Raw genomic sequence first — 23,636 nt, 5'->3', positions numbered from 1 at the left:
CCATGGGCAGAGCCAGAGCCCGAGACAGAGCCTGTCGAGTCTGACGCTGGTGTCGATCCGCGTCATGTACGCGCTGCTAAAATTAAAGCGATCCGTTAAGATGCCATGAGAAGCGGCCAAGGTGAACCGATCAAATCGACAATGGTCGTGCCATCGATTGATGCCGCATTAACCCCAAAAAGTCCAAAAGAGGCTCGTCTACCTCGCGGACATGGGATATACATATGTATATCAATAAATAAGTGCTTAAGCGATAAAGCTTTATTTTGGAGGCACTTCCCTCTTTGTGCCAAATTTGCTGCGAAAATGGGTTGAAAACTTTTAATGGGTATTCATCTTCATGGATATTAGAGAACAGTAAAACCAACAAGGTGCAAGGGCTACAAATCCGTCGATATATCGATCGACTTTTCCATCGAAAACTTTTCAATGAACGTATTTCGCTTCTCCAAGGATTGCTCATCGAAAAAATTGTAAAAATTTGTATTTTGTTTGTCTCTGATTTTGTGGTAGACGGGGTTTCTCGTTAGGAGATTGTGTTTCCACATCCTTTTGAAGTGCGTTTAATCTTTTTCTAGACATCGAAATTCTTATTTTTCTCTGCAAAATTCTAGAACCATCTGTATTATCGATAGTGGCATCGATTATAAAATGCCACAATTGTAAAATAAACTCAGTTACGAAAAGTGTGCTTTATACCCAACTATCGGGAGTATTGACCGTATATAGTATACGTGTTCAGATAGTCGATATGAAAGCAAGATTCCAGATAAGTCTCTGTTAAAAGTCCCCATCCCCACACCCCCATGGGGATGTATAAGGGTAGAGCGGACAGTCCATGGGCCAGAAGCCCAACTCAAACCCAAACTTCAACATCGACATCGAGTTTGGGGGGTAATTGAAACGCCATGCATTTGTATGTTAATGGGCCCGGACCGACCCGAGCCGAGCTGATCTGCGTGCTCATTACGCTCGATAAATGCGGCCGGCCTCGAGCCGCTTCGGACGTGTAACGGCCGCCGCCGAGAAGAAAGCGTTCCGCCAAAAAATGCCTCACAGCACCACAGCACGGAGGTGAGTCCGAGCTGAGCAAACAGCCCAGCAATAAACTCACAAAGAGCCGAATGAAACTCTTTGAGGTCAGCAATTGAAATGTGTTCAATGGTCAGGCACCCAAAGGGGGATTCAATTAAGTTTTCTATCTCCATGCGATTGTGTCTGTGGCTTTGTGCGAGTGCGAGTGCGACTGCGAGTGGGAGCAGGTGATGCTGGTGTGTGTGTGTGTATGGGTGTGGGTGGGTGGTGCCACAGGTATGCGCATTGTTAACTTGTCAAAATTCAAATGCTGTTGTTCAAATTGCTGCCACTACAAAGGGGTCAAAATAAAAAACAAACATTTTGAGGGCTAGCCTCTGGGGCCGAAGAAGTGGATACACTGGCAACACCATGATACAGTCCGATCGACATCTGAGAGTGTATGTATGTGATTCGGATAGATTTCGGGTATTTTTTGGAAACGCTCAGAAGAGTCCCAAATCCATATGCTTAGAGGCAAGGAGAGGATGGAAGCCTGAGTCCATCTTCATTTCGTCGTCATCATTTTTGTGTCGAATATATACATACACACATTTCTGGACACGTTTAAAGAAATTTACTTTGTCCGTTTTCGTTTCCGATATTATCCCGCTACGGTATCCGTGGGCGGACTTTGTGCATTGTTAATTTGTTAAAATGCAAATGCCTTTGCCAAATTGCTGTCACTGCTGTCCCTCGTCCCCTACAGACAGCAGAAGACATACGTCCATTCATATGTAAAAATGTATATGAATAAAGGCTCACAAGTACATACATATGTATTTACTCGTAGAGATACAGAAAGTTGGAGCCTTGCGGAGACATAGAGACAGAGAGACGTCGAAGAGGTCGAAGAGACAGCCGATGGAAAGAATTGACAGATGCCCAATGCGAAGCTTAAACCAAACCAAAACCAAAACCAAACGGTGCCTGGCAGCCGTCTTGAGACGTTCGATTTCCAACAACGCATCAAACGGAGACGAGACGTGGACGGAGACATTTGGGAGTGTCGCCCAAGGGGACCTGCCTCGAATTCCACAGCGTAGACAAATAAGTGAGCATGGCTTGGCGGGGACGGAGGCAGACGCGGACGCGGACCCGGAGAGTGTGGTGACTGGAAAAACGGGAGGACGAGGAGGAGACAGTCAACCGGGCAGGCGAACCACCAGTTTTACATAATCAAATGGCAAATTATTTATGGGAATTATCGTGCGTGTTGCATGATCAAAATAAATGTAAGACACATTTTTTGGCAGGCAGAACGTTCGGAATAGATGTTACTGATGGGTGTGCGCTGGAATGGGAGCGGCGGAAGTATGATGGAAATTAAGACAAAGATCTTGCTTTAAGGAAAATCTGATATGGGTGGGTTACCATGGCAGATAGAGGCAAGACATAAAAAATAGGGAGATCTAATAAAAACATAACAGAACTGAAAATCCATTTTTGGAAAGCAGTTTCAGTAGTATTTTTCAGCCCACGGAGAGGAAGCTACGAGTATGAACACCCCCGATCAATGAAAAAGACGCAATGAACACTCTGATTGTCTCTTTTGTTCAGGAAGCTTTCACCATAATATTTGGTTTGTATCTTAGAGGAGTACACTAAAAGACATTTGTAGGTAAGAGTGGGCTGCAGAAATTTCATAGCTATGGTTTATTTTTGATTTTCTTGACCTAAGCCGACTTAAGCTTAAGCTACAGGATACAATAACTTTTGGCTGGCTGTCAATCCCTTGAAGGATCATGTGTACTTTTTCTTTGTTGAACAGTAATATTGTTATTGACTGGATTGGGGTTGGGTGAAATTTGCCTTATGAGAAATTTTAGTTTCTCATAAGCTGTGCATTAGTTAGATAGAGGCAACCAGGCAGATAGTAGCGGACAAATTTCTAGTCTTATTTTTAAGAAATCCAACAAGTTTGTGATTTCTGATGATTTAATTATGGTTTGAATTATTCTCTTCTTGACATAAGAAAGGAAGAGCATTGTTTGACGCGTCACCTATTATGTTTTATTTTTTATTAATATCATTTTAAGTTTATTTATTGAATAACTAAATCTATGTATCTTTATATCTTTAGCCCCATTCAAGCGCCAAATAATCCCATGGATACTTTGTAATAGAGCATGCAAGGCGGTTATGCCTATGCTACCCTAAGCTTCCGATAAAAACATAGTCAACAAAGAGGCGCACGAAAAGCTATATTTTAAAACTCTCTAAGAGCCAGCTTTGTTGGAGACTGGAAGCCAGTGGAGCTTTCAGAGCCCGTTAGCTTTCACATATGTATGTATGTAGATGTAGCCTGGTTATATTGGCGCTCAGCCAAGACACAAACCGCGAAGAAGTCTCCAAATGAGGGGAGATTCTACTCCAGCGTTGAACACTTAACCCGTGTAGAACGACGGCCACCCCATAGCAGAATAATATCTAAGGTACATCCAAGGTACAATCGTATGGGATGGGTTTTCTATTATATTTTCAGGTACATTTTACAATTATCTGCAGTTCTGTCTAATGACAAGTTCGGAACAAGAAATATTAATGGAAAATTCGTCGCATGTAATTGAAAACAATAAAATAAAGTTTAAAAGTGTAAGAAATTATTTAATATTGTACCTTAATCAAAATTTTCTTACACACATTAGATAATTAAAAAAGCAGCAAGCATTTGCTTACATATTTTAATTACTATGTGCATATATGTATTCGGTGATCGAGTCTCGTCAGATCCTAGGGACATATCCAACATATACATATATTATACATAAGCCGCGAAAAAGAAGGATTTCGTTGAGTTCTCCTTGCCTTATATAGTTATACCATGCGTTCACTTGCAACACGCATGTTGCTCATCAATTAAATTCAGTCCTGCGCTCTCTTTGCACTCATGGTCGGCTCTGCTCTCTCGGGTTTTCTCGGTCACTCTCGGCTGAGGTTATGCCGTCGTTCGGCACAAAATGTTGTTCAGCATGCTGCGCAGTGCGTCAATGAGGTTTTCGACAACGAGGTGGTGATTTGCAACACGGCAGCAACATACCAGTTGTACGTCAATGGACTATGGTCTGAAGACCAATTTTAATGGCATGGATTTGAAAAATACGTATTCTGATAGATTTTGGGGCTTACTAAGAAGGAATTCACCACGGAGCACATTTAACAACAAGGTAGTGCCACAAGAAAAATACAAAATATAACAAAAAAAATTGTATTGAAAATATTTTTAGCATACCGTGCCAAATTTCGTCCCTTAAATTGTATACTATTACATTAAAAATAAGTTTTAAAATCTAAGACCATGCTGAAATAGAAATTATGTCATAAAAAATCGACATTCAGACCATAGTTCATTTTGTGAATACTACCCCACCTCGTTGTGCCAACACACCCTGCAGGCCGATGGCGTGCAAGCAACATGCGCAACATTCCCGCGTGTGTATATGGTACATGCCATACAAATTCTTGTTCGGAAAAGAGCGCGCAAATTTTGAATGCTCGTCGAGTTAAGTTCGTCGTGAGGTTCGTGAGTCCTTTTAGCCAAAGGATGCTATGATTTTTGCGCAGTTTTCGTGCGGTTTTCGGAGCTAAAGGACGCAGCAGCGGTAGCAACAGCAGCAGGAGCAGAAAAAGCAACCGAAGAGGCAGCGCGATAAAGGATAGCAAAGGAGTTGTGGTCAGTCCATCTCCTTCTCACATCTTATCCCGCAACACGCCCGGAGGTGGGGCAAGGCAGGCCTACGACAATAGCAGAACGAGCCCCATCTGAGGATTAATTTGCTTAAATTTGGCGCGTTTCTCGCGCGACTTCTGTCGCCCTCGCAGAGTGTTTGCCTTGCCACGACTTGGGGCTCTGCTGTCCTTCTCTTTTTGGCGTGGCCGTTGCTCCTGTTATTGTTGCCGCATCACAACAATTACCGTTATGCTCCATGTCCGCGATTTGGGCTCGGCTTCTTTTAGTATTTTTTTGTTCGCGGTGTCGCTGATTGTTTTTTTGCCCAGTTTTTTGCAGTGTGGCGTGTGAGAAACAATTGAAAACAATCTTTTGTGCGAGATAGAAACGCGTGTTGAAAAAGTGCTCCATCAAGAATAAGAAAATTAAAGCCTGTGAGAAGGTGCAAAAACGGGAAGGTGAGGGGGCTCTTGAGCTCTGCAAGGACCCTTGGATTACCTTGCGGGGCAAGCGGAATCAGCCAGCGAATTCGCCGCCGGTAAGTGGCACACAATAGATATTTTTTTGATATTCCATTTCAAGGATAAATAGATTGGGACAACGGCCATTTTGTCCGCCATATAAAGTGTACTATATAATTTATGTACTATTAAAAGGGGATATATATTAATGAGAGATTAATGTATGCAAGTGCCGTGTGACGCGGGGAGGTCAACTGATTTACCTGCAAAAATTATTACCGCTCTCTAGAGAGAACAGTTGCGGTTCCAAAATGTCAGTCCGTCTGTATATAAATTCGTGCAACAAGATTCCGTCATGTTTTCAGAACCTTTAAGCCCATTTAACGATGTACATATGTACATATGTACATATGTGCATATGTATATTAAGACTAATTTATACCGTGAAATCTTACAAGTACGGAGTATTTTTAACGGGAATACCAAAAGAAGGGATAACGACAGGGCTTGTCGTTTCCTTATGAAGATATAGTTATATGGCTTAGTTATGTATGTAGATGCCTACACACATATATTGGCATATGTGTACATATATATCAATTCTTTATCGTATCATTACGTATGTATGTCCCATATTATCATAATCTTTATTATTGTTTGGGATTTTTTCCTTTTATTCATATATTTTCCCCTATCCTCTCACTGCTTCCCTTTGATGTTCAGTTTTCAATAGTTGGCTCAGAAGAAGGGGCCTAGGAATGGAAACGGTGTGGTGGGGGTGCGGATTGTGCGGTTGGGTCTTGGGGCAGAGTGAGTGATAAGCAAGTTGTTATGTTGCCGTTGATGTTGATGTCGACGATGACCGTGATGATGAGAGAATGGAAAGCCTTTGTGCCTGTGCCTGCGCCTGCTTGCGGTTTTCCCCAATTTTTCTTTGCCAACCTTTTCCTTGGCTTGGGGTTTAGGGTCAGGTTCGGGCTCCGGTTCGGGGCTGTGAAATCGAATCATTTTGTAGGCTTTAAATTTAATTTGCATGGCCTGGCCGCAACCTAAAATGTGGTTCAAAGGATGACGAGCCGTCCAGCTGTCCAGAGGAATGCTTCGCCTCCCTTCTTTCAGTGCCGTCGGCAAGCGTTGCATACTTTACGGGACAAGGAAGTTGGAGGGGGAGATGGCGTCCTGAGGAAGGCTAAAAGGATCCATTTGTCCGACTGGCCAGCAGCCTTAACAGTACGACACTTTTATCAAAAACATATCATTAAATTATTGGCTAGTTGCGAGTAGTCCCGAGAGGAACGTCAGCCTTCCAGCCTCTAGCAGCGTCGAGGGAAATATACAGTGAAAGACAGCCGGACCACGGTAGCCACGGTAATTTCTGGCAAAAAGAGCGGTTAATGGAGAATTCTTATCGCGGGGATGGCATCCACAAATCAAGTGTGCAAGCTAAACCATGAACATCCTATCCATATTTTTCCAATGCAAGTTGTTATTGGTCTCTGAGAAAGGAAAGAAATGGAACACGTCCATCTAAGGTTAAATCATTGTCCTGTCTAGAGACGTGCACGTCAGTATTTGTTCCACTTTTAGTTATTTTAGTCGGACACTCACTTTTTTAGTTGTGGGAGATGTCTTCTAGTCAGGGGAGAAAAGCTCAAACTTTTTCCTGCAAGGATAGCTATCCTTTGTTCGGGGTAGTTTCATTGAAAAAGAATTCTCGGCGAATTACCTTTCCGGCGTGTTTTGTCTCCTTATTATTTTTGTTTCCCATTTTCTATGCTTATTTTGTAATCCACCATTTCAAATGATTTATTCTGAATTCATCTGTTGTTACTTTATGTTCTGTATTTTTCTGCTCTTCTGTTTTGTTTTCCTATTCGACTATCCTTATTAAATTACACGTCGAGCTGCGCAGCAGAAAAAAGTTAAAATTTGTCTCTTTTTTTATGTTATTAAGCTCTTGCAGATGGTATTATGAGTTGGACCAGATATTTATGCAATGCACAATGGAAGTATCTCCGACTCTGTTTCATTTTCGACCTATTTGACCCTTGTTTTTAGTATTGTAAAAATACAACAGACCTTTACATGCTTTGCCGTGCATCATGCATCAGATTTTCAGAAATGGAGCGTTAAATTAGTACGATCCATTTTCATGATGCGTGATGCGTTGCTGTTGGCTTATATCGATAGCTGACATATCGATTGGAACCTTAATTGCGAAGAAATTGCGACAGGTCCTGATCCTACAATATTTACGACTGCGGGATACTAATAGCCTTATGACATTAGACTTTGCTAGTTGACTGACTGCGAATCCAGAGACAGCCAGCTCTCAAAACATGATGTACACAGATATGTACTAGGCTGAAACGCTAAGTTTTTAAACTGACAACTGATTTGTTACAGACCCCTATTTTTGATTCACGCTGTATAGAGGTGAGAGCCATCGAGATCGGACTACTTTATCTCTACGTAGCTGCAAAAGAACTGAGTTTTGAGGGGTCTTCAGAGTCCGATAGGGGTAAAATAGATCGGGTCGATTCTTTAAGTGAATTAAGCCTATATAAGTACATACATATGTAAGCGGCACATTCTCCGCAAGGAGCAAATCCTTTGGAATTTTACAAGGTAAGTATTTATATTTATACATATATTTTATATAAGACTACAAGTGGATACTTATGCAACTTTTATTTATATATATTTTAGTGAGTTGCAACAGATTCATCATTAAAATGGTGAGCAAAACGGATTTTATGCAGTCCAAACCATTTGACTAAGTCGGAGCGATTGTTCAGCGATCGAAAAGCATCATTTGAACCAAAAAATGTCGAAGTGCTGACATTCCCAAACAAATACATATGGATCGCCAAATAAATAGGTCATTCGGATATCCAAAGAACCTTATATTTAAGTGACTTTTGAAGTGTATTTTACAGTAATGTTTTTGTTGATTGTATTCTATTTCTTTATCGTAATTATTTAAGCGAGGTTTTCAAATCAATCGTTTTTAGTTCATTTAATACATGGAAATAAAATGTTGAATAAAAACAATACTATCGATAGTATCGAATGTCTAAAATATCGATATTTTCCAGGTCTACTTCGGACTCCGAAGCTAGCTTTCTGTTGTGGTTTTTGTATCGTTTTTATAAAACTTTGTTTGGTTTGGAGCGTGTTCCGTTGTATTAAATCTCGGTTTCACCCTAGGGAGGAACTCCGGCAGAAGCTGAACAAGAGACAGCGAGAGACAAGGCAGAAGAAGCCAAGCGCGAAGCAGATCAGATCCACTAGAAAAGGGACATAAGAAGCAGAGACTGCGAGTGCAAGCAGTTAAAGCTTCGACGTCGACATTCGCCATCCATTAAGTGCCAAAAGCGATAGGGAAACAGAAGGAGAAAGAAGGCGAGCCCCGAAAGAAGGAAGGAAGGTTTCTCTGTTTCTTTACAACAACATATTTGTGAGCCAAAAAAGACAACGAGGCCGGCGCTGACCCCGGGCAGAAGTGGCAGCAGCAGCACCACCACCAGCAACTGTTCAACCGACAGAGTCGCGGCGCTGCAGCGGCGACTGAGCAATCGAGTGAAACCAGCAACAGCTGCAGCAACGCTTTCGGGAGGGGCACGCGCACGCTCACTGCTCACTGCTCACTGCTCACTGCTCACTGATGGCGGAGAAGATGCTGAAGAAGATGATGATGCCAGTCAGCCTCAAGAGCCACAACACAATGCCAAGTGCCAACAACAGCAAGAACAACAGCAGCAGCAGCAGCTACAGCAAGCAGTGCAAAAGGGAAAATTAAGTGCCAAAGGGAAAACCAGCCAAGAACAGCCAACAGATTTTCACGAGCGCAGAAAACTCAAAACTAAATTTACATAACAAAACAAGACAAAAACAAGAACAAGAACAAGCAGTAGAGTGCAGTGTACGAGTAGCGTGAGAAGCGAGCCTCCTCAAGTCTCCCGAAAACGCAATCAAGAGACGCCAACAACAGCAGCAACCGCAGCAGAATCGTTCGCGGCAACCGCAGCAGCATGCCATCTGCATTGGGCGGCAGCAGAGGGCGTGGCAGCCAGGGAAGCACCCTGTGGGTGCTCCTCCTGCTGGCCACAGCTGCACTCAGTAGCAGAGCAGCGCCCACATCAGAGGTAGCGGTGGAGCAGCCCCACTTGCGGGTTGGGGTGCAAGGCGACATGCCCGCCCTGGTTGTGAAGGCAACCACCGCCAACGCAACACCGAAGGAAGGCAGTAGCAGCAGCAGCAGCAGCAGCAGCACACCTGAGAGCACTCCCACCGAGCTGCCAGATGTCACGGGAAGACCAGAGTTGGACAAAAAAGTGCCAAAGACAAACATAAAACCTCCAGCCGTTTTTCCCAGCGAGACTGGCACCACCAGCAGCAGAACCACCAAGACCACACTTATGGGCAATGATACGACTGGAAAAACACCAACAACAAAAATAGACAGCGATGACCACTTGCCGCAGCCACCGGCGGTGGTGCAGTTGATGGACTTGGAGCACACAGAGGCCCCACCCATGAACAGTGGACACGACGGCCTCAAGCTGACCAGAAAGAAGCAGCTGCAGCAGCAGCATTTCCCCACACCAGCCACCGCAACCACTTCACCCACCGTGGATAGCAAGACCAGAGCAAGCAAAACCACCAGAGCCACCAGAACCACCAGAACGACCAGAACCACCATAACAACGACAACGGCAACAACCGCCATTGAATCGGAAATGGAAAGGATCCCAACCACCACCAGCAGTAGTGCGAGCAGCATCACCACCCCGCAACCACCAACTCCCATCTCCAGCTCCGGTGATGATTCCAGTTCCGGAACGGGACATGAGCCAGACCTGGTGCCCGTGCATAATGGGTACTTGGGTCCGATTTTCATGGGTGAGAAAACGTTTAGTGTGGTGCACCCGCTGAAGAAACCACATCCACCCAACCACCTGCACGTTGCCTCAATCGAGTCCCAGCTGCGCGACGGACGTATTGTGGAGATCCTGGCGCCGACGTCATTGCTCGAGAAGAATACGGAGCCAGCCAACATTGGCCCCAGCAGCACTACAGAAACAGCCACACCCACACTCGATACAGCTTCTATATCTTCGATTTCGGTGCTGTCTACCACGGTCTTCCAGGTGCCTGAGATACAGACCAGCACCACTCGCTTACCCATGCCCATGAGCAGTGGCCTAGAGCTTTCCGGCCCGGCGCCACCGCGCATAGAGTCCAAGATCTCAGACATACAGATAGAGGTGTATGACTCCACGGTGGACTCCATTGTGGCATCGACCAACTTCCGCGACAACGAGGGCTACTATCCGCTGCCAGTGGAAGCGGAGTCGGGCACCACCAGACCACCTCGACCACCAGTGGGACCGCCCCAGGAGCGGTTCACCCAATATGTGATCGACCGCGCCGATGTCTCCACTCAGCCCGCCTCGGGTGGATCGCTTCTGGGTAAACCCGAGCCGGCGGCCATTGAGATCCACATCAACGTGTCCGAGGCCTTTGGCAGTGAGAGCGAGGATCTGGAGTTTTCTTACCGCCAGCCGCAGCAGCAGCTGAAGTCGAGCAAGCCCAGCGACGAGATTCTCGTGGTGGAGATCATCGATAGCGGCAACGGGGACAACAGCAGCACAGAGAGCTCGTCGAGTGGCGAGCACATTAATCCAATATTCAGCTTCCGCTCGGATACGGCAGCCAATCCTCCTCCTGCGGTGCGTCCGCCCCAGCTTCAGGATGCGGATGAGCTATTTATGGCAGACCTCAAAGAAGGTGAAGGTGTGCCTCGACCACCACCTCCGCCCCCCCCACCGCCCCCACGGAAGCCCAGCATCGATCGCGACTCTGACACGATCTTCTACATTTCCAACACGGAGGTGAAGGTGGGCGAATCCCTGCCCACGGGCAGTCCTGGAAGTGATCAGCTCCAGCAGCAGCGCAAGTTCCAGCTAGAGAACCAGTTCTTCCCGGCCAGCTACGTGATGGAGCAACAGCAACTGCAACAGCAGCAATCCTCCCTAGCCACGCCTCGATACGAGGAGGACATTATTCTCTCGCCTGTGCACAACACCGCCGATGCTTTGAAAATCTTCCGCAGTACGGGTCCGAGCAGCGGCGATGGAGCACCACCTCTGGATGTCACCTACGTGGGAGAGTCGGTTATCGAAGTAGAGCAGCAGCCGCAGAGTGCAAGCACCACCCAGGCACCCTTGGGAGGAGGTAGCGGCAGCTCACCCCAGTCAGACATCATCATTCAGCCGGCCGTGCTGCCCGATCTGGCCATTGGAGTGCCCGTGATCGGGGAGCTGCCACCACAGATCGAACTAAAGGAGATCGACTATATGCCCGGAGAGTTGGGTGGGATGGGCATTTACGAGAATGACATCCAGAGCAACAGCATCGGCATGGGCATAGGCATCGACAGTGATCCGGATGTGATTGAGAGCTCGATCCAGTATGGAGGAGATCTCATCGATGATGGGGCAGGCGGCGGCTTCGATGGCGTTGAGGGTTCCTATCCCTTCGAGAGTCCATCCCATCGCCAGTTACAGGATGGGGACCATCCGGGTCGCGGACAGGATCATCAGCCCCGCCATTCGGCTGTGAGTCATCTGCACCGCGAGCAACTCCCCATGGCGGAGCTTGTAAACGCCACTCTGCTGCAGCACAACGAGAACGTTTCGGTTGGGGGAGAGGCTGGGTCTGGGTCCGTCTCGGCCATGGCCCCTCTCCTCTCCAGCGGTGCTGGCAGTGGGCAGGCGATGAGCAATGTCACAGCCCTGTCCGAGGACCATTTGGACGACTTTGACGGTAAGTACCCCTTGGGGAGAGGGACTCTCCGGGACTCCGGACTCTAAGTATAGAAGATCATCTAACATTTGGTTTTGTTTATTTTTTCTTGAATTGCAGGTTTTCTCAATCTTTTCGCCGTCTCCATGGGTCTCGTCATTGTCATTCTACCCTCGGCCCTGCTGATCTCCATGTACTGTGCCATTCGGTAAGCATTTGGGACTATAGTTGATTCCACCTTTGATTCCTGTACATCTTTATTACGATTACACCTAATTCTGTTTTTACACAGACATTCATCGTAGGCAAAAATAGGTGATTGGTTCCTTGTCTCTAAAACCTATTGACATTAGGGAAAAAATTAGGGAACGTTGGCAAACAACAAATTTGCGTATAAAAAATGTCTTTACCGAACACGTCTGATTGCATTGATAGTTCAAAAAATACTAACACATTTTTATTGCAAAAAGGGATATTCCTTAAATTTCCACAAAAAGGGAATTCCCCTAAAGTATTGATATTTACAATTGCTCTGACCAGTAAATGTGCTTGTATGGTTATACATATAAAACGAGAGACAAACAAATCTGTACATATTCTCTTTACGCTCTTTTTTTCGTATGGTTTTTATTTATTTGGATTATGTTATTTTGAATTGTACTAAATGGAGTAAAATAGTGTAAAAAATTTAAAAATTTTAAACCGTGTAAAATCAAAATCGTTTAAAAAAACACTGTGTAAAAGCAGAATTAGGTGTACATATATAAAAAAGTTGTGGGTCGCCGTCAGATATTTCACTCATATCGGCGCGAGCGAGCGAAGCGAGTGTGCAGGGGGTTTCCACCCTAGTATGTATGTATATATGTACATATGTATGTATTATAAGCTAAAAACTTGACTAGAATGTTTATGTACGGCTTTTAGTTTATTTACTGGTCTGTTTTAATATTAATTAAAATTTATATTTAAATCGTGGCTGTTGTTAGAATGAAATCTGATTTGTTGAGTAATTAAAATGAATAGTGTCATAAATTGTGTATTTTCATTTTAATTTTTTCTTAAATTTGATTTATTATTGGAAGAAATTAAAAATGCAAATTTTAGCATTGTGTGGTTTTTGAATGAAGAGGACTTAGTAGTAATTTGGCTTGCAGAAACTATCATCGAACAGACGACTATCATTCCGACTGTACTCTTCCACGGCTGGCCTTTCCTGGTCTCGGGCTAATTGTGTGGCGTCTAATCAGCTTAGACAGCGATGTCGTCCACAAATCAAAAATAATTGCAAGGAATTGCCGTCAAAGTGCCAGAGAGCAGGGAACAGGCACCAAGGAGCGTATGAAAAGCTCAGCCAAATCCACCATAAAATGCCAGAGGCAACGAGAGCCAGCTTAGACGGGTGTGGTGTGGGTCTTAGCCTTGAGAAATTCCTTAACCCCCATCCATCTTCTTTCCTGTTCGGTTGAAAGGATTCTGTTCCGACGGAGTTTTTGCTCAAATTTGTTGCCTACTTGTGAGGCCAAGAGAATGCACTCAATTTAAAGCAATTTGCCGCCACCTGACCCCAGTCCTAACCCTTAAGGTAACCGCCCAACCACACAAACCACCCGGTGCCGTATGCTGCAGCAAAGGCGTGGCAAATCGCATTTATCAGCTTCACCCGTGGCATTTTATTTCTCGCATTGCCAGCGACAGACAGCAGAAGGCGAGGGCAGCAACAAAACATTGACAAATCTGTGACGGCGACTGGGGATGGTGGCGTTGGATGGCACTTCTGGGGGCAAGGGCTGAGTAGGAGAGTGACTGACGCAATGCCAGGAACGCACATCCTTTATCACCCCCAGCCTTCTTCATGGTGCCGGTGCCGGTGCCGGTGCCCTTCAGTATCCACATACATACTCGTATAAATCTTGAGCACACCACCTAAATGCGAATTGGTTTGAAAGAAGCTACTTCTGTGGATGTGGATGAGGACGGAAAATATATATGTGTGTACATATAAACATGCTGGGCACTAAATGTGAAGCAAAAATGGGAGCAGAAGAATGGGAATAACTGAGGGAGTTTAGGATTAGAGAGGGAGTCGAGTCGAGTCGAGTCAGTAAGCGCATCCCCAAAAATGAAGGAGCAACAAATCAACGCGGCGGAATCGGCAAGGCCGGAAGCGGAAGTCGCCGCACGCACACGAAAACACACTTGAAGCAGACACATCCACAGATGATGTAGACGCCAGGAGCTAACAAGGCAGGCTGTTTGAGAGAGGTGCTTCAGCCTCAGCCTCAGCTTCTGCTCCTGCTCCTGATTCCCATCCACTGAAGCTACACGAAAAACGTATAAAACGGCAAATGGTAGCCGCAAACGTTGCCAGTTTGTTATCCGCCAACCGCCACCCAACCGTCAATGACCTTACACCACGCCCATCCCTCAAAAAAGGTGCCAGCGACGAAAAGCCACAGTCTAAATAAAAAGGAAATACACAATTTATTTCCCTTATTTCTTTCTTGTTGAGCAGGACACGGCGGGCAGGATACTTCGCGTGCATGTGTAAGTGTGTGTGTGTGTGTGTGTGTGTGTGTGTGGTAGGAAATTGCACAATAAACTCTCGAGACGAGAAATTAGTTGTGCGTGTGGCAACTTAAAGTTCGTTGAGTGGCAATAGCATTACGCGGCAGCCAGGCAACGGCGATGGAAGGTACAATGGCGAGTACTCTACGAATATTATTATTTAAAGACAGAATTTAATAATAATTAAATGGAAGCGAATGGGAAATCAAAGAGGGGTGGCTCTCTAACGGCTCTCTCTCTATAAACATTTTATTTACAAACTTATAACTTTTTATGGGGGACTCTCACAGAGAGTCTCTTGGGTAACAGAACACAGTTAAATTTTTAAAACGATATCTTTGTCCTATGTAGAATGTAGAAATTCAATTACCACAAATTCATCGGAAATACTTCAACCGATTCATGTTTCTTTGAAACTTTTTTCTGATTAACGAATGCAGAAAATAACGTGGGAAACGGAATGGGACTGGATGCGATTCATTTAATAATGCATTTTCCACTTTCCACTAGGGGGGGCCTTCCGCCTTCCGCATCTTGCATGCCTTTCTTTTAGTAAGGGTATTCATATATTGTGTGTATTGCTTGGGTAATTGCAGGCGCCGCCGCAAAGTAGGCAACAAAATGTTAATTCGAGTCGCGGCATCATTAGAAATGCATTGGATTTTAGAAAGTCTGGCCAAAAATCTGCGGGAAAGCTGATAGCTGCTTAACAGCTTTCGCGCCTCCGCACCCGCGCGCCACCTCACACTCAATCCATCTCACTCACCCACACACTGACTGTCTCTCGCTCTCTCTTCCTTGCAGTTATATGCTGAACAAACCCGCTGGAAAGGGGCTGTGCGGCGCCCGTAGCGATGACAGCGAGCAGGGCAAGGACTCCAAGAATGAGGTAAGTCTTTCATCGAGAGGAAAGTTGAATGAGCTGTGCTCCTGTGCCCCTTCCTATCCGCACGTCTCTTTCGGGAGCTGAAAGTTGAAATTTTAAAGCAAATGCCATCAGCGAGTGCCTTAAACTTAGTCCAGTCCCAAGCTCCCATGGATGCACTGCCGCTCTCATAGCCCCGGTCCCTCCACCAGTCCCAGTCCCAGCCACAGTCCCAGCCACGGTCCCAGCCACTGTCCCAGCCTTGCACTTTTCAAAAACTCTCAACAAAATTAAACAATGGCAGAAATTTCCGCTAGTTATTTTATGGCTCCTCCCGCTGAAACCGAAGCGGAGCCCAGCGAAATTAAAACTTAAACTGCAGTTAATGGTGGGCTGGCTCTCAATCCTGAAACTGATCCCGAAATTAAATAAAATGTCTTCACTTGATGCTTGTGTGGGAGAGAGTTTTCTGTGTGTACTCTCCTATGTGTGCGATAGAGAAGCGCCATATGTACGTTTATAATTGTGGAGGAGCAGGTGCAGGGAGCAGGTGTATGCATTTCACTTTGGTCTATTCAGATGTATGTACATATGTATTTAAATGGCAAATAATATAAAGAAATTATACGTCTATATCGATATAACTATTGAGAACATGAATATATCATCGTTGATATTCATAGGGCTAAATAGCGATCATATATGTGGAATGTTTCAATTAGTTTCAATATTAGGTGAAAACTTTTAACAACGTTCTTTGATAAACTCTGTAAATAGAGGAGGCAACAAAATTCTTGTATATCTTCATTGCAATACGTATGTACTTACATATGTACATGGGTATACATATACCCTCCCGTACTGAGAGCGTGCCTTGCCTCCGCCTTTTGCAGTCAACACTCTCTGCCACATCTTCAGCATCGTCTGGCTCCGCATCCGCCTTCGCATCCATATCGAACACCGCCACCACATCCTCCTGTTCGTATCCCAGGCCATCGACCAGTGAGAAGTCCAGTCTGGGCCATCAGCTGGGCTCTGGTCTAGAGAACCTCGAGTTTCGATTTGAGACGCCAGACATCTGGGGAACGATGGGCAGCGATGAAGGTGGTGACTGGAGTAATGTCATTGCACCCAGTGGCTCCGTCACCAAGATGACGCTCAAAGATAATCATCTCATTGTTGTCACCGAAGAGCGACACGTAAGTCCGTTCAGTTCGTTAGCCGCTGATCAGCTGTCAAGCGTTCCGTCTCTGTTTCTCACAGTCTATGTTGTAGATGTTGTCGTTGTCGTTGTCGTCTCTGTTGCGCCTGTTCTGTCACTGTGCTTTTCCTTGTCTAGGATTGACAGATAGCACACAGTTATGAAAGAGCTGGAATAGTTTATGGTGTCTTCTGTGGACTGGAGTGGAGTACAAAATAGAATACATGAAGAAGAGTATTTTAAGTGAATGGGATTTAATTAGTTCATTTCATACAGATATTTTACATTAAGCTCTTATAAGATCGAGATTAGAGTTCGATTTGGTTTATGGTATATAGTATACATATATGGTATGTTGTATATTAAAAAAACACCCAAAACATAAGATATTCATCGGATGCATTTCTGCGAGACGAACTTAGTTATACAGAAGTTAGTGGACCAAAGTATTATATATGGAGCGGACTAAACAACTTTCTTAACACTCTTAAATAACTTTTTTCTTTAATCACAGAGAGAGCGTTGGCGTCTACCTCGCTGTTATCGCACTTCAACATCGATAAAAGCGGGTATTGCACAAGAGTATCGATAAGGAAGATAGAGTATCGGTTGGGGTAGGGTACTCAGGTAATATAGTAGACATATAGTATAAATGTAACACCATCTATTACACGATTCGGATGAGGTGGACCTATAGCTAGTATATTGGTCATTAGCTTGTACGTAGAACTGCAAATAGTTATCAAGGGAAACCCCGAGTGCAGGTCTATATCCACTTTTCAACCATTGATTGATCACAACGAAGCTCCAGTTCCGATAGCGCCATTAGCTAGCAATACTCTCTTTCTATTTCTTTCTCTTTCTCTTTGTCCATATTGTATTGTCTGCACTTTGTAATTGTTTTGGTTGTCGTTGTTGTCTGTGTTGTTTGTTCGTTTCATTCTCCTGTTAAGTGTCTAAGTGTTGCTGTCTCTTTTCCAAATACACTCCGGTTGTCTCGCTCTCTTGTCGATGTACTTTGATTGCTGTGTGTCGATGCGTATTGCCTTCCTGCCTGCTCTTCCTTCCGTGTTGTGTGTGAGTTGCTCTTCCCTATCTCTGCCTGTCTGTTCCAATTTCTTTTAATTTAATATTTAATATTTTACCTTCAACAAGGTCTTGGATGTCTTTCCCTCTTTTCCCTTCGTCTCGGAATCTTTCGGCGTTCTTTCCATTTTCCGTTTGTCTCTATTTCGGTTCATATTTATTCCTTCTTCAGAGTACCTTAAAATCCGTGTGTCACGCTTTCCTTCTTTAACGTATTAATATTCTTCTCATTTAGTATTCCTTGAATACTTGCTGTTCTCCTGTCCTGTCTCCTCCTGTTTGGTTATTCTTGTTGCTGTAAGCCCTGACCTTCAGTTATCTTAAATTGATCAGTGTTATCCTGTTTCCCAATTTAGCAATCGTATCTATCCCTAAATATGTGGTGTTCTTGTACTCTTTATTCCATCTAAACTGGTTTGTCCTTGCCATCAAAGTCCTGGTGTTGTCCTGGTCGTGTGTACCAGCTCATCGTGGGGACCTACGGGCCGTCATACGCCGGACAGCTTTGATTCCGAAGCACCAGGCAAGTGTCGTCCCTTTGTCACGGGAGGCTCCAAAACCCGGGACCCCAAAAATATCCATCTACGAGTATCTGTGTGTGAATCGATGTTATGGTATTCTTGTTTCCTTGAGTGGTTGGTAAGGTGTCTGTGAGCATGCCACAAGCGTATGCAAATGCAATTTTCGACACTTTCCGCATGGCAGCCACCCGATTTGTCTGCTCTGTCACCTCACCGACCTCTGTCGCTCTCTCTCTCACTCTCTGTCTTCCACCTCCCAGTGTTTCCCACCGCTTCTCGCCACCATATCTCTTCCTTGTTGTTGTTGTAGCTGACTGCATGTTGTTAATGCACTTGCTTTTGGTATCCAGCTCACCATCTATCATTTCACCACCCATTCAATCCCCACTATCGTTCGCAGGACATCTCGAGAAACGCGCGAGAGACGAAGATGCACACGGACAAGGACGGAGTATTTGTGGTAGAAGTGGCGCGCGGCATCGACTCCAAGCAGGCGGCTGACATCCCCGGAGCCGTTCCCGAGACAACCGAGCTGCCCTTCGACACCAAACTTCAGCAGGCCAACGGTCTGCAAATAGTGGACGAGCAGACCCTTCCGCCTAGCCACGAGCAGGTCCAGATCCATGCCCCACCCAGCGATTTCGCCAATCCTATACAACCCCCTTCCAATCCCACTGTTGGAGTCGGGGTCCTCCATCTCATCGAAGAGGCGGAGGAGCAGATGTTGGAGGATGCTGCCAGGCCACACCAAGAGGGGGCTATCGCCCAAACTGGACTCTCCCAGTCCGATCTCAGTTCCACCTCATCGACCGATTCCAACAAGCGTTACTCCTACGGCAACCAGGAGCTATATGTCATCGAACAGTCTGGATATGCCACCAGTTCACCCACAGCCCAGCCAATATTGCCATCTATCAAGCCAAAGGAGCATGTCGAGGATGACCAAGGCCCCATCGGAGGGGAGCAGAATGACCCGACTGTAGTTTTGGATAGCCAAAAGCCTGAGACTAAGTACGACAGTGAGGAGCAGCACGCGAACGAGCAAAATCAACCAGAGAAAGCGACAGATCCAGAGCAGAAGACAGACCCGGACCTAACAACAGAGCCTAAGATAGATGCGGAGATCAAGCTAAGTCCTGGGCAAATACCCGAATCGGATATGCAGGGCAAACCTGATCTAGAGATGAAGACTAAACCAGAGCCGGAGAAACCGTCGGAGCCCCAGTTTGAGCTAAATGAAGAAGCCAAGCCGGAACAGGAACCGGAAATCGTAACCGAAATGGATCTCGAGCCCGAGAACACTTACGACAGTCTCATGAGTCTGCCGGCCCCACCATCCACCGAGGAGATCAAAGAGCTGAACGATTTCTCTCTCATCGAGTCGAACCAACTGGACTCTTTGCCCCCACCGCCACCACCGCCGCTAGCCGAAGCCGACACCACCAATGGAAAGCCAAAGAAAGAAGCTGAGAAGGAGAAAGATGGGACAGCATTTAAGTCCCAGGCTATCATCAGCAACGGGAACGGGAACGGAATGGTTAAAGTCTCCTCCGACAATAGTGGTGCAGAGGAGCCGGCCACCCTAACGCCGCCCGCTTCACCACCGTCGCCACAGTCACCGACCACGGGCGTAATCTATGGCTCCAACGGCCTCACCAATGGCCTCCATAGCCTGGCTGTGGTCGATGTTAACGGCAGTTAAGAAAGGCCAGGTAAGATCAGAGATAGAAGAGAATATTCCCGAAGATCCTGTGAGAGAGAAGCAGCAACAGAAGAAGGGAGGAGCGTTTTTTTTGCATCGGGCCTCCTAGAGATCTCAAAGCGCGAATAGTTCCCTCTAGGGTGTAAGGAATACTAGAAATACTTAAGATAATATCCCAAACGGTGGCAAAGAAAAACCAAAGTGAAACCGAGCTCCAAATGGGGAAAGTGAAATATTTAAATTAAAATACACAAGAAAACAAAAAAAATAATAGAAAGTTTCCACTTTAAAGTTTGTTGATTTTCAAATATTACGAATAACAATAACACGCGAATAATATAAATAAATCATAATTAATTGTTTGTCTTTTTGCGTCTGGGCCAAACACTGGGCCGAGCCACCCTCTCCCTCCCCCGCCCCCAAACCCAAAAACACACCAAGCCCACTCTTCTCACCTTTTGGGGGGAGGGGAAGGGCTAACGCGTACTTAAATGTTTATCCTTACCATAGCTAAAGAGAGAAAAATAGAACATAAACAGAAGTATCCATTCGATCTATGATATAAGCAAACGATAAAAACGTGGCGGAAAATGTAATGAAAACAGCAGATCCAAATGGAAACCGATAAGGCATGAATCTAATAAATATGCAAAGCAAAACAGCACGAAACGAAACAGAATAATTACAGATACTCGTACTCGTATGTATGTAATAATGCATAATTAATTAGTTTTAATCATTTACACACAGAAATGCCAAATAGTAATGAAGGAAACACAATTGTAGCAGAATTAGTTTTGATTTGTATGTCTATTGCCATACTTCAAAAGGTGCTCTGTGTCGGGCCAACAACTAAGAGAGGGATCAGTTTGGTCAGAAGTTTCAATAGAGTAGTGCTTTTAATTTTCCTCTATTTTAATCTGTTCATTGTTAATGCTCGTTCATTTTCCTGGATTGACGTAGTAAACGAGAAGCCTATGTTGGCTCGGCGTTGTGTAAGCTTGCGGTTGAAAAATCCGTTAGGTAGCCTAGTCTGAGCAATAGCTCTCATAATGAATTGGTTTCAATTGGGCTCACTTGACATTTCCAAGTGAACTTAGATTTCCTAAGAGCTAGATCTCTTTAATTCGCTATGGAAGTACCATAGCCTATCAGTAGAAAGTACATGACATAGACCTCCAATGCCAATGCCTTTCATGCTTTGCAAATGTAGCCTCCTGGTTAAAGCTTTAGTCTTGAATTGAGCCATGTGCTGAAATTGGACTCGTTTCTAACAAGAAGAACAATTTCAATCTACAAATTTCAGCGAATATTCCGTAGAGAGAGTTCCTTAGAACTCGTAAAGCAGCCTACTAGACGGTTTCCCCAAAACTCACGGAATATTTCCCGGAATCTGAACCAATTGAATCACGAATGTCAAGGGCTATAATGGTTCAATATCTCTGGTGATCAGTGTATTGGTAGAAAGGCATGCTAGATGAATTCGATTCCAACGCTTTTGCAGTATTCCAAAATAATATCGACTATGAGTTGGACACTGTGTCTCAAAACGGCTAGACACAGAGCACTCTAGAATAGTCGTATATCGCGACTATGGCTATTTAGATATAAGGTTTTTTTTTGCGTTTCCCATCTCAATCCACTTGATAGAAATCAAATGTGCCGAACTTTTGTGGCCAACCGACACAATTTACAAAGAGAAACGAACCATTTATACAATGCCCATCCGATCCGATGATTGCGGCAGAATACTCATGTATGTAACCTTTTAACAAACAACACAAGAAAAGCCAAGTTAGTCTTAGAAATACGTATAGTCAAAATATGTATGTGTATGTATATTTTTTAGTCCGTGTGTGGGTGTGTAAAAGAGGACTTCGACTCGCAGCTAATGCAAATTGAATGGCTAACGACATAGACCTAAGCAATTGGTAAATTATCGTAGTAAAAGGAGAAACTTTTCAATATACTATTTGCCCAATATAAATAATATAAACCCTATAAACTTTAGTATATACATTTACGAGTGTACTATGGATGAATTATAGATCGAAACTCAACTTCTTAAAAATATATATACCAAGCGGAGACATCTACTCGTATCCGAGCTGGGACGGGAGAATGAAACAAAATCCGTGCACTGCAAGTGGCACGTACTTTGTAAGTAGTGAGAATTATAAGAGAATATGCATGTGTGCCCCGAATGCAGCGGATCCGATACAGTAGACCAGATTCCATTCGGATGGCACTTTTTAGGTGGAACATAATCCCTGACTAAAGATTAACCACTTTCGTTGTTTAAGTTTGTTCAAATTGTTTTATTGACAATTACAAAATAAAAAAAATATATTACAAAAAGATTACAAATATATGAAAAGTAGAAGATGTGAGAGAATGCCAATGAGAAAAATATTATGAATATTATAAATGAATAAGATTACCTACTCGTAAATCAAATATAAACGTTAGGACAGGGCAGAATTTTTTTTTGGTCGAAAAAACAAAAAAAAAATAAGTAAATGTGATTGTTATTTAACCTTAAGTTATTATTAAAACCTAACTTAAACTGATATGTGTGTTTAAGCAGATAGAAAACGACAAGAAGAAGAACAAGAACAAGAAACCAGCTGAAAGGCCAAAAGGATCGAAACTAAACCAAACGAAGGAAAATAAATTAAGTAAAACGGATCTAATCGGATCGGATCGAATGGCAAGGGAACGCTCCTTGAAGAAATAGCTAACGGTAAATGACAGCTGGCAACTAAGTATGTAAGGCAACTAACCGAGAGAGCATGCATGCTACCCATAGATGCAATATACCGATATAAATGAAATTCAATATTAAGAAAAATTGCAACCAAAAAAAGGAAAATACACACAAAAGAAAAGTAAAGCGAATGCGTTTTCTCTTTGGGGGAGTGGCTTTTTGTAGAAATTTGAAATATTTCATGTTGTACAGTCTTCCCCAGGCAGCTTCTATCTCTTTCCGGTTTCCCAGCCCCTCCGCATCGATACCCAATCGATTTGCTGGCAGCGATAAAGGCGAACAAGCCTCATCGCAGACCAGAACATAAACACCCCTGCTGGGCAGTGGGCACAGCGGAGTATACAACCGCCAAAGTATCCTTATGACTACGATGTGAATGGAGGAACGGCTTTGGAGACGGCGAGACAGGATTGGACGGTCCAGAGCCTGAGATGTGGGCAAGGGAAGGTGGCGGAAATGCACCCAGCTCTTGGCTGGAGGTTTTGAATTTCAACTGAGGAAAACGGCTACAATCATCTACACCCAGCATGGAGAGCTACCCTGTAGATATTTGTCTTAGATTAGCGATTCGAATTTGGAACAAGTCCTGAAATTGCTGCAGTTGCCATCTACGGGGAGATGAAAGATTTTATTTTAATCTGCTATTCGGTAAGTCATATTTAATATTTGCGAGTATTTATAGCGATGCACTGCGATACTCTCGATAGCATTTGCTTGCGAGAAAATAAATTAAAAAGAGATCTACTGATCCACTAATGTTTAATCAAAAAGGCTATATTTCCCATTCATGGCTCTTTTGCGATAAAAGTTTGGGAGTTGGGTGTTTATTTTCCAAAACCGCGACTTTTTATTTAATTGAAATCATTGAACAAAATATTACATTTATTACATATGTATGTATATGTATATATATA

The 23,636-nt window shown here is 44.3% G+C and overlaps 1 protein-coding gene across 2 annotated transcripts; it reads left to right on the top strand.

Moving 5' to 3' along the window:
• Positions 1-4,613: 4,613 nt before the first annotated feature.
• Positions 4,614-22,848, top strand: LOC108164812. 2 transcript variants are annotated; one of them, XM_033392599.1, is made up of 6 exons: positions 4,614-4,747; positions 5,074-5,282; positions 8,416-12,036; positions 12,136-12,223; positions 15,385-15,469; positions 16,339-16,812. In XM_033392599.1, exons 3-6 carry the CDS (start codon positions 9,240-9,242, stop codon positions 16,795-16,797), a joined length of 3,429 nt encoding a protein of 1,142 aa, XP_033248490.1. In that variant the 5' UTR covers positions 4,614-4,747; positions 5,074-5,282; positions 8,416-9,239; the 3' UTR covers positions 16,798-16,812. The 2 variants fall into 2 exon arrangements, with proteins under 2 accessions (XP_033248490.1, XP_017156220.1); XM_017300731.2 differs by lacking the exon at positions 16,339-16,812 and adding an exon at positions 18,654-22,848 and having other exon boundaries at positions 4,631-4,747.
• The last annotated feature ends 788 nt before the right edge of the window (positions 22,849-23,636 follow it).

This window comes from Drosophila miranda, chromosome XL (genome assembly GCF_003369915.1).
Source record: "Drosophila miranda strain MSH22 chromosome XL, D.miranda_PacBio2.1, whole genome shotgun sequence".
Taxonomy (NCBI): domain Eukaryota; kingdom Metazoa; phylum Arthropoda; class Insecta; order Diptera; family Drosophilidae; genus Drosophila; species Drosophila miranda.
The sequence above is the reverse complement of the archived record's forward strand: the minus strand, read 5'-3'. Positions and strand labels throughout refer to the sequence as shown.